General features: G+C 41.4%; 1 protein-coding gene across 1 annotated transcript; it reads left to right on the top strand.

Annotated features, from left to right (window-relative positions):
• Positions 1-6,514: 6,514 nt before the first annotated feature.
• LOC129761212 (uncharacterized) lies at positions 6,515-11,883 on the top strand. Its single transcript, XM_055758927.1, has 4 exons — positions 6,515-6,794; positions 10,355-10,519; positions 10,574-10,785; positions 10,961-11,883. Exons 1-4 carry the CDS (start codon positions 6,515-6,517, stop codon positions 11,735-11,737), a joined length of 1,434 nt encoding a protein of 477 aa, XP_055614902.1. The 3' UTR covers positions 11,738-11,883.
• Positions 11,884-12,136: the final 253 nt, after the last annotated feature.

Raw genomic sequence — 12,136 nt, 5'->3', positions numbered from 1 at the left:
TTGTAAACGTGAAGTAAATAAACATCGATCTTCAATAAAGTAATTCGGAAAAAATATACAGTTGTTCACGAATCAACCCTAAGCAACGAAATTTTTCAACCCGCGCAGAGATCCGATTGAATGAAATTGCATCCATATCAAAATTTTCATTGAAAACTAGAGAATTACTAAACATATCCTTTAACAGTTCACGGTGAAATAATTTTCAGAATGTCTTGGGACATTCGAACGTGAACATGAACGGGGAAATATTTTGACGTCTATATTCACCACTGTTTTCACGTTCACGTTCACTGAAGTCGGTGAACTATGGTGAGTTCACCAACATCTCGATTCCACGGTGGAAATTCAGAATCGTTGTGAAATATTGAATTAATCCACTTTTATCAATATACATTATGTTTCAACATGTTTTTCAACTAGAGAATGTTCATTCCTATCGTTTTAAGATGTTTTCCTCTCGTTTTATATATGGACTGATGAATTATTAACAAAAAAGTGTTTGTCCGCGTTCACGTTCACGGGAACTCTAAACCTACTTTAAAGCCTGATTTAGAGTTCCCGTAAATGTGAACTTGAACAGGTGGGGGAATAGTACAATCATTTCACGGTGAACTACATTGCGAACAAACAACTCAAAAAATCGTGGTGAATGGAATGATTTTGTTCGCGTTAACGTTCATATAAAAGTTCGGCAGTAAACGTGAAGTAAATAAACATCGATCTTCAATAAAGTAATTCGGATAAAATATACAGTTGTTCAAGAATCAACCCTAAGCAACGAAGTTTTTCAACCCGCGCAGAGATCCGATTGAATGAAATTGCATCCATATCAAAATTTTCATTGAAAACTTGAGAATTGCTAAACATATCCTTTTACAGTTCACGATGAAATAATTTTCAGAATGCCTTGGGACATTCGAACGTGAACATGAACGGGGAAATATTTTGACGTCTATATTCACCACTGTTTTCACGTTCACGTTCACCGAAGTCGGTGAACTATGGTGAGTTCACCAACATCTCGATTCCACGGTGGAAATTCAGAATCGTTGTGAAATATTGAGTTAATCCACTTTTATCAATATTAATTGTGTTTAAACATGTTTTATAACTAGAAAATGTATCTTATTATTGTTTCAAGATGTTTTCCTCGCGTTTTATATATGGACTAATGAATTATTAACGAAAAAGTGTTTGTCCGCGTTCACGATCACGGGAACTCTAAGTTCCCGTGATGGTGAGTTCACCAACATCTTGATTCCACGGTGGAAATCGTTGTGAACAGGGCTCTGGCAACCCTATTCCAACCAATGCAAATTGAGCGTAGCCAGCATAAAACAGGGCTCGCGCTCAGAGGGCTCACATATTGTTTATTGTTTGGAGTCATAAATGTTAATATTTCATTTCGTTGGATAGTTTGCTTTGGCAAGCGATGTTTCGATACCCATCCGGAAGCTTTCTTGTCGATTTGCAATTAAAATCACTGCTACAGGATCGCGCGGAGCACTTCATTTTTAATTTCAAGTTATGATTTCTATGCTCATGAGTTTCTATGCTCGCTACAGAGAGGCGGCCATCTTAGCAATCCCTTGGTTGTGAAATATTGAATTCATTCACTTTTATCAATATGAGTTGTGTTTAAACATGTTTTTCTACTAGAAAATGTTTCTTCCTATCGTTTCAAGATGTTTTTCTCGCGTTTTATATATGGACTGATGAATTATTTACAAAAAAGTGTTTGTCCGCGTTCACGTTCACGGGAACTCTAAACCTACCTTAACATAGAAAGCCGTTAGTTCCAGGGACCCGAGTTTCTTAATAACAAAGATACCGATATGATGATGGTTCCGGATGATGATACGGATTAAAGTGACAAGGAGTTACGGGAAGCGTATGTATGCAGTCATCTGGTCAGGCAACCGCCAATAGATTCTGAAAGATTTTCGCGGTTTGAAAAAATTAAGGAGGTTGTGTTCAAGATACGACCGCATTGTTGACGTAGAACTACGCTGTTATGTTATATAAGTCGCTCGTTTATACCTTCGGATATTATTCAATAATGCTGTGAAATTTTAGAAACAACTGCATAGTAGAATAATCTCTGAAATGGTTTTTCCATTGTAGAACAAGCTGACGATAATTGATTGATGATTCATTCTTGCCCTCGCAGAACGATACACTAGCCGATCTTATGTCGCAATTTATTTCATGTCAATGCATTGAAAATTTACCTCGAACGCTATTCCGGTGGCCTTTTTCGCAATTGACATAGACTCGGCTACAGTCGATTATATACATGTTGCACCAGCACCATAATTCCACATCTCATAACTACATCAATATATCTTTGGCACCGCATGAAAACAACGACAATGACAACACATCGAATATCATGCTACATGTTATTTAGTATTGCCTCAGAGGAATCGAACTTCTAGGCATCGTTCGTATAACGTAAACTTGAAACTACTAGGAATATAAACATATCTCATCATTTTGCGCTATTCTCAAACGGAACGCTTCTGTTAATATTACTGACCTCGAAAAAGTTGCATTACTTTCTCTTGCACGAGATAAGCACAGCTATCACCCTTAGTGGATGAAGTTTTGCTACTGGCCTGCTTGGAAAAAGACTGAATTATGCCACACATGCCACACTCTGTTGTAACACCCATCGATGCGAATTCGCTGATGAGTTGTAACACCCATCGATGCGAATTCGCTGATGAGTTTGCCGCCTTCACCACCAGCAGGGGAAGCTTGATTTTGGTTGCTGCCTGGGTAACGGCGTTTACATTTTCGACCGAAGTCGCTTACTTTGCTGTTGTTCGATGCGGTGTCACACTCGCGAAGGCTCGATTCAGTGCGAGCGCTTTTCACTGCACCAACATCGCGTGCATCATTAGATGACGCTTGCTTCGAAATTTTATTGCCCCTGGCAATGCGTTCGTTTTTTGCAGGGCTCGAGCCTGCCTTCCTCTTCTTCTTGCTCATCACACATTACGCGAAGTGCCTAATTTATGACGCGGAAAGAAAAACACACGATACGAATAACGCGAAAAACGAACAGAAAAAATCACACGACGATATCCAAGTTGGATTACCACTGGTGGGGTTCAATCTTAGATCGAAGCGCAGCGAAAGCAAGGTGATCTGGATTGCTCCGATGCCGAATGAAAGTTTGCCTCAGCGAGATCCACTGTTTATACTCTAGGCAAGTATTCCCCTTCATTCTTCTTCTTTTCCTTTGTTCACAGAGACTTTAAATCCTACGATTTCCCCTTCGTTGCTCGTTATTAACAGCTCTGTTCGGGAAAGCACACAAATGGACAGAACAAATATATGGGAAAATGGAATCACTTAAAGTTTTCATGAATTTTAACCATTTACAAACCAGGGGATTCGAATGTATAGCATATTAAACAAATCTTAGGGAATTTCCGATTCGTTTAGTATGTCAATCGCCAAAATCCGTTCGCGGCAAAAATAGTTATTAACGTTAACTTTATTTCATAAAAACGTGACCTGTTTTCTGATTTGACACCCTTAATGAAAGACGTAGTTCTACGTCAAAAATGTTGCGCTCGGTAACATATGTTCATCACTTTGTGGATAACCTGCGAACGTCGAAGGATAATGAATCAAAGGGTACTGTTGGGATAACTAGCACGGGAATTCGCAAAGCTTTTGTGGTTGATCGCGCAATCTGAAGCGTTTCCGGATGAAGTTGCGATCCTAAAGGAGAATTTAGAACGGAGTGGTGGGGCCAGAAACAAATTGGAGCATCTAGCAGTCTACTAAAGCAGTCGCCATTCGCGGACGAATACGGGGTGTTGAGTGTAGGCAATAGAGCTCCGGATGCGCAAGTTATGGCTTACGACTCGAAGTTCCCTATTATTCTGCTTAGAAACCACAAAATTACGGAGCTGCTGCTGGATTTTTATCACAGGAAGTACGGACATGCAAACGATGAGACCATAGTGAATGAGGTGCATCAGAAATTTCATGTCCCATGGCTGCGAGTGGAAGTACGCCTTATTAAAAAGCAGTGAATGTGGTGCCGGGTGTACAAGACAAAGCCGATCGCCCCTGAAATGGGACCGCTACCTGCGGCACGATTAGAACCGTATGTGCGGGCGTTCACTGACGTGGATCTAGACATCTTTGGTCCGTATTTGGTGATATGTGTAGTTAAACGATGGGTGTGTCTATTCACGTGCCTCACTATCGGCACTGTTCGCCGCAAAAGCCCCTCGTTTAGAATCAGTAACAGTAGCTAACGTGATCTGCCACCTGTGACGGGTGATTTAAGAACTATATATGTGAACAAATGAATAGGGAAAATCGTAAACAAATATAACAAAAACTATTGGATTGAAGTGCGAAATAAATAAGTGAATTGATTAAAATTAAATTAAAATTCTGAGAACTGAAAGGAGACTGCAATATGAGTTTTAAAATGAATTTATAATGTTACAATAAATATAATTTACAGCTTTAAGCTGATCACAACAAAAAAGACGGGTGGGTAATGTCGGGGACATAACCGGAGTGACGTAGGACTATACAAAGGGGACAGCTTTTGTTAAATATATATTTTTAATATATTGTTTTATTTTCTTCTCCTACGTGAATACCTACCTATCTACCTGAAAAATGGATTAGTTTACTGTTTACTCTTTATGAATATGTTGATGGTTCTGAAAAGAACCTTTGGTGTTGTGTTTTTGTTATCACTCGATATTCCAATCTTGTTCGGTTAAACCTTCCTGTTTAGTTATTGCGTTTGCCACTCGCCACAGCTTTCACAGTTGGAAAATTTCTTCTCATCCAGCTTTGTGACATGTTGTACAGTAAATTACATTCAATGGCACGTCGCATTACCACCACTCAGTGCCGGATTGGAGGCGATTTTAACCTGTAATTGAACATTTGCGATGACAGTGGTACAGTGTCGACTTTCAATGTGGGGTCATAATTTGGATCTCTATGTTTACAAAAATGTGCAACTAAATAAGTCGCATTACATGTCCGTCCAATTAGCTAAAGTCGAACTAATTGTAAATTACTGTACTTTCAATCTGGAAACAATTTAAGAATTGGTGAAAATTGAATAATCAGGATAGTCCCCAACTATCAATAAGCTCAGAACAACTGCCTAATTCACATACTCACCAGATCCTGGCAAACAAATTATGAAAAAATCAATTTGTGTTTTATTAATATTTTGGATAATGTTTTAGAAAGCATTGAACTGTATTTCCTAAACTCTTTTTTGGAAGGTTTAATGGCCCTGAAAAGCGCCTTGTTTTATGGAATGGTTCCAATTTAGAAAACTTAGTACTCGTGGTTTTGAAAAAAACCATTCCGAACGCCCTCGATGCCGCCTTGTTCTGGATTTGCCACCAAAGCAGTTTGTATGAAGAACAAACTTTTTTCTTCTGCTACCTGATGCCGTTTTGCGATTGCGTTTGCCACTCGCCACTCGCTGCAACTGCCTGTTGTCTTGATGTCCACCGAACCGAATGTGTTCTGTTCTGAATGCGGGTTTTCTTATCGTCGCGAGCAGCTTTACCTGCTAACTCGATCACTTCGGGGGCCGAAACTATATAACGCCGGCTAGGTGGACTGGTACACAGGTACTAACGCACTCGACCTAGCAACCTTTTCCGGTGCAATTGGCGGATACACCTACAGGAAATTGCAGACCACCACGGTTCGAGCGGGATTTTGCCTTTCCCTTCTCTTTTCCTCCTTTGTTGAGTACACGATGCCGATGCCGTACAACCACACGGGTTTACGGTTTGAAAGAAAATAAGATATTTTTTTGGGTTCCCTGTGTTTTATACTCTAGCGGTACACACTCACAGGATAGAGACAAATCGGCAGACTCAGCCAAAGGGGCGGGTCCAACGAGACGAACGAATGAGCGTTAAAAGGGAGCGATGGCAAAAAAATACATTCATTCATACTGATTTTTACCTCCGACCGAGAAGGTCGTCTTTTTCAGCTCGGCGTTTTGGCGTTTTGGACAGCAGACTGGGACGTCTCCCGTTGGCGATTTTGAAGCGGATTCATTTGGCGTGATAGCAGAAGGCGAATAAGAAGGGGCATCAGCTCGTTTCCGACCGTGGAGAGTGTGCGCTTACCGGCCAGCCGGAGAAGCGCGCGCTTTTGTGGCGTCACTGACGCTGTTCTCTTTCGCGCTTGTTTCAGTGAATAAATAAATTTGTTACCATACAATTAGTGGAAATATATGCTCGCAAATACGCACGGTGAAGTGATTTAGCCCTTCAGGACCAAAAGTTGTAAACAACATAAATTCCATAGTGTATTTCTCTTGTTTTTACTGCGCTTTATAGTGGTTTTTTTGCGTTCTTCGGAGTGTTTATCCCCCGAACCAGTGTTGTTAAAAATATTTTTCGGGCACATATCCGAATAGTGCTTACCAATTCTTGTGCTTACTAGAACCATTCTGCCGGCTATACCCACGGTGTAGCCAGGCAACACCATGGCATCCAGTAGCTCTGGGCCTCCAGGAGGCCGAGCTACAAATTTTTATCAAGGGAAACCGACCCAACGCACCGCTCCAAAGTGGGCCGATCCTAATAACGGGAACCTGCAAATTTTGCTCCTACGTGCTACCGGAGAGAACGTGCTACCAACCAACCCGTTCATTGTTAGGAAAACAATCACCAATGCCGTTAAAGATTTCGATAGCGCGAGGCCTTCACGAGATGACAAGAAGAGGATGCAATATGTCTTAACATCCAGAGATGAAGACACTATAGGTAAGCTACTTCTTATTACCCAATTAATTGATAAGACACCTGTCGAGGTAATCTATCACCCAACACTAAATCAACGCAAATGCGTTGTCACCTGCAGAGAAGTAATCAATTTAAAGGAAACCGAAATTCTTACCGAACTTGCCGACCAAAAAGTGATCGAAGTCAAGCGGATCACTAGGAAAGAGAACGACGTAATCATACCTACAGCCACACTGATTTTGACCATTCGTGGCACAGTAATCCCAGAAACAATTTCCTTCGGATATCTTCGCATCGGGACTAGGAATTTTTACCCGAACCCGATGCAGTGTTTTAAATGTTTCCGTTTTGGACACACATCAAAACGATGCCAGCGTGAAAACCCACTTTGTCGAAACTGCGGTAAAGAACACGAATCGGAAACAGAAATTAAGACGTGCAATGATATCGCATATTGTATTAACTGCCAAGGGAACCATTCCTCTTCTAGCAGGAAATGCCCTGTATGGCTCAAAGAAAACAACATTACAAAAATTAGAATAGATCAAGGCATCTCTTATAAAGAAGCCAAAGATCTATTCAATATTCAAAACAATGGACCAACTTATTCTAGTGTCCTGCAAAACAGGCTGAACACCCTTCAAACTGAAACACCCACTGCTAGCTGCAGTAAATGCAAATGTCAATGCACCTCCGCCATGACAAATTCCGACGCGAGTCGCGAAAGCACTCCATCTTCAATAGACACCACCATCACGGAAACCGATACCTCGACCACCGAATCAGAATATGATTCCGATGTTTCTATGGCAATCTCTGAGGCTCCAAGGAAAACCAAAAGGAAGATATCTTCCAAAGACACATCTTCAGAGGAGCTAAAAACCTCGGAAGATGAACTTCGAAAAAATAAAGAGAAACAAAGAAAGAAGACACGAAACAATCAGGAATCAACGGAAACCACACCACAAAAAAACAACACACAAAACCAAAACACACAAAACAACAACACACACAATAACAATACACAAAACAACAACACACAAAACCACAACAAGAAAACGACAAAAACACTAACTTCCTCCACCCCAAACAAAAATGACAAGAAATCCGGAAAGAACAGCACCCCTTCAAAGGGGAAATAAGATCCACCTTACTCGTCAATACATTCACTCCAACGAGCAAACTAGCTATTCAATGGAACATTCGAAGTCTCCAAAGAAATTTTCCGGAATTACAAACATTAATTCATAAATATAATCCCACAATCATAGCTCTTCAAGAGACTATGACGCAAAGAAATTTTCACAAAGATTCTATCAAAGGATACACCACTTATTTCAAAGAAGGACCCAACCCTTCATTCAACGGGGTTGCAACTTCAATAAAAATCGGCATCCCCCACAATTTTCTCCCCGTTAACACCGCTCTACAAGCAGTTGCAATACGAATAAACCTTCCTTTTCCAATCACAGTAGCCAGCATATACATTTCTCCTACGTCCGACCCGGCTCTTCTACGGAATAAACTGGACCATCTTCTTAACCAACTTCCCTCCCCAGTTCTCCTTATGGGTGATTTCAATGCTCACTCATACGCCTGGGGATGTTCATACCTCAATCGAAGAGGTTCCATTTTAGAGGATTTTCTCTCCGATAATACTCTCACTCTTCTGAACAACGGCCAACACACCAGAATCAATTCTGCTTCTGGCTCTTCTTCGGCCATAGATCTCACCATCGTATCCCCTCAACTTTGTTCAAAGCTTTCATGGAACACCCACGATGATTGCTGCAACAGCGATCATCTCCCAATATGTATTTCCCTTGGCCAACCTTCTCCAGAAGTTTCAACAAGGCCTAGATGGAAATTTGAATATGCAAACTGGGCTGGCTATCAATGTGACATTGAAAGCTGCCTCTCAGCCAAACAAGATTGGACACCCGAGGACTTTTCCCAAGCCGTCCTTGAGGTTGCAATTCGGCACATTCCTAGAACCAGCGGAAATCCTGGTAGAAAATGCGTCCCATGGTGGACACCTGAAGTAAATAAAGCTATCAAAGACAGGAGAAAAGCCTTACGCAAGCTAAGAAAGGCCCATCCGGATAACCCATCTAAGCACACTCTGCTAGAGGAATTCCAAAGGGCTCGCAAAAATGCTAGAGCTATTATTAAAACAGCCAAGCATAACAGCTGGATTAAATTTGTCAACGATATTAATCCCAACACGTCGTCAAAGGAATTATGGAGCAAAATTGGCAGGCTTCATGGGAAAAAAAGGAACAATGAATACAACCTTCTAATCAACGGTCAGTACACAAATGATCGCAAAACGATAGCAGAGGCCTTCGGAGATTTCTTTGCCTCCACCTCAGCTACCCAAAGCTTCGATACTACCTTCCAAACTCGCAAGGCAGAATGCGAAAAAATCCCCATTGATTTTGACACCGATGCAGATTTTGACTTCAATAGAAATCTTTCATTCAAAGAACTAGAATGGGCTTTAAACAAAGCAACACGCGGTTCCACTGGACCAGATGACATCAGCTACCCAATGCTGAAAAACCTACCCTATCTTGGGAAAAAAGTTCTTTTAAAACTTTACAACAATGTATGGAACAGTGGAATTTTCCCAAATTGCTGGAAAGAGGGCCTAATGGTCTCTCTGCCTAAACCAGACAAGAATAATCACCTGCTGGACAACTTCCGTCCCATCACTCTTCTGAGTTGCGTCGGTAAAATCATGGAAAAAATTATCAACCGGCGCTTAACGACCTTTTTAGAGTCAAACAAGCTGCTCGACCCTAGACAATTTGCCTTCCGCGCGGGTAAAAGTACAGAAGACTGCCTCGTAGCTCTCGAAAAAGTCCTAGACGACGCCGCTGAAAGTAATCTGCACGCAGATGTTGTATCACTCGATCTTAGCAAGGCCTTCGATCGAGCATGGAGGTACCCAGTTCTGAAAAATCTTTTCAACTGGGGGGTTCGTGGTAGATTAGGCTTCTTCATCAAAGGGTTTCTGGAAAACAGAACCTTTAAAACAATCATCAACAATCACATGTCTTCATTGAAAATTTTTGAAAACGGGTTTCCCCAAGGTTCAGTCCTTTCACCAACACTGTTCAATGTTGCCATGCAACCTATTTTTGAATTAATTCCCGACAGTATAAACATTTTTGTTTATGCTGATGATATCACTCTTGTTTCTGTCAGTGGCTTTGGGCTAGCACAGAGAAAGAGACTTCAAAGTACAATTGATTCCATACAAAACTGGGCCCAAAACATAGGATTCCAATTTTCGCCAGAAAAATCCCGATTCATTCACATTGGCAAAACACTCAAAAAGAAATCCGCCCTAAAGCTTAATCAAACCGAAATCCCTCAGAAGAGAACACTAAGAATACTGGGCGTAACCTTCGATACCAGGCTTAACTTTTTACATCATGTTCAATTAGTCAAAAAAACAGCGAACGGTAAAATGAATATCCTGAAGTCTATTACAGGAAGTTTATCCTCTGGACACAGAGAAACATTGCTGAAAATGATCAATGTCTGGTTGATCCCCCAAATTCTCTACGGAGTAGGCATCTTCAGCCGTGGTGGGGACAGAGTACTCAACGCCATTGAACCCATCTACACCAAAGCAATAAAGCTAGCAACAGGAGCCTTCATCACGAGTCCCACTTCTGCCGTCATGGCGGAAAGTGGCCATCTACCTTTCAAATACCTTGTGACAAGAATTATCACAGGTAAAGCCATCCGACAACTTTCACTTCCTGACAATGACCCCCATGTACCATTAGTAATTCGAGCTAAAAACTGGTTCAAAGACCTCACAAATCAGGAACTTCCCGATATATGCGCACTTTCAACTGCCACGGGAAGAAAATGGAACGTCATACCGCCGAACGTGAATCTTGATCTTCTCAAGACTGTCCGTGCAGGCGACCCTCCACCAAAAATTAAAGCCTGCTTCAACCATCTCACGGCTACTCACTTTCAAAACAAACACCAGGTGGAGGCGATCTGGCGTAGTGGTAACATCCATGCCTCTCACGCTAAAGGTCACGAGTTCAATTCTCACTCCCGACATTCTTCCAAAAATGGAAGTAAAAGTGACGAACCAGCCAAATGAGTTGAAAGTCACTATAATACAGTTAAAAAAAAAAAAAAAAAAAAACAAACACCAGGTCTACACAGACGGTTCTGTTAACTCCGATGGAGTTGGGTGTGGAATTTTCGAGAACAGATACACCGGTAGCTTTTCTCTTCCACCGCAATGCTCCATCTTCAGTGCGGAAGCTTTTGCTCTATTAATAGCTACACAAGAGTGTACCCATGATCACCTTCCTACGGTAATTTTCTCCGATTCAGCCAGCTGTCTTCAAGACCTGCTCAGTGGAAACAGTAAACACCCATGGATAATACAGACAGAAGAGGCTGCTTCAGAAAAAAACATCTCCTACTGTTGGGTTCCTGGTCATTCCGGAATCCTCGGAAACACAGCCGCAGACAAACTGGCCGGTAAGGGTAGCAAAATGGAACCACCAGTTATACCCTGTCCTCGAACTGATATAGTTCGCTGGGTCAAACAGCAAATTCGCGAAAGCTGGAACATAGGCTGGCTAAATAGCCCTCCCACCCATCTCCATCAAATCAAAAATACCACACTTCCTTGGTTTGATCAAAACAACAGCAAAGAAAGACGGGTGCTAACCCGTCTTCGAATTGGACACACTTTTTTCACACACTCACACCTAATGAAGAAAACCGAAAGACCACTTTGCGCATGTAACTCAGCCCAAGTTTCAGTTAGGCATCTTCTACTAGAATGCCAACACACCAAAGATGCTCGTGTCCGACACAATATAGGTCAGAGTCTCCGAGACATTCTCAGTAGAGACGAGACACAGGAAACCAATTTGATTGCGTTTCTGAAAGAAACCGGCTTCTTTGGTAAAATCTAAAATACACTCTTATTTCAGTTAGTCACTTCACCGCCGCGTATGCATATACATGTAGATATAAGTAAATAAAATGTATATATATGTATGCATGTACATGCGCATGCATGCACAGGTTTATGTACAAAATTACAAATCTAACAAAAATGGCGTATGTATGTGTATGCATCTATAAACATATAACATACAAAAATATTAAAACAAATAAAAATATGTGCAACTTACCTCGAAGCGCTCAGCGAAAGACTGTGGAACGAAGATATGTTCGGCTCGTGTGTGCTTCAGAGCATTGATGGTACGACGGCTCTGTACAGTTGCGCTTGCTACGGTGGATGATGGTACTAACATTATTAAGCTCTATTCGCATTAGCGTTTCATATGCCACACATCTTCCCCTCTCTC

Source organism: Toxorhynchites rutilus, chromosome 1 (assembly GCF_029784135.1).
Source record: "Toxorhynchites rutilus septentrionalis strain SRP chromosome 1, ASM2978413v1, whole genome shotgun sequence".
Classification (NCBI taxonomy): domain Eukaryota; kingdom Metazoa; phylum Arthropoda; class Insecta; order Diptera; family Culicidae; genus Toxorhynchites; species Toxorhynchites rutilus.
The sequence above is the reverse complement of the archived record's forward strand: the minus strand, read 5'-3'. Positions and strand labels throughout refer to the sequence as shown.

What these genes read in the sequence shown, in the direction of transcription:
- LOC129761212 (XM_055758927.1), top strand. Translation starts at nt 6,515, where the DNA reads ATGGCATCCAGTAGCTCTGGGCCTCCAGGAGGCCGAGCTACAAATTTT. An exon ending in CAGAGATGAAGACACTATAG is followed by an intron (nt 6,795 to 10,354) that starts GTAAGCTACTTC and finishes TCTACGGAGTAG; the next exon opens with GCATCTTCAGCCGTGGTGGG. An exon ending in TGTGACAAGAATTATCACAG is followed by an intron (nt 10,520 to 10,573) that starts GTAAAGCCATCC and finishes ATGTACCATTAG; the next exon opens with TAATTCGAGCTAAAAACTGG.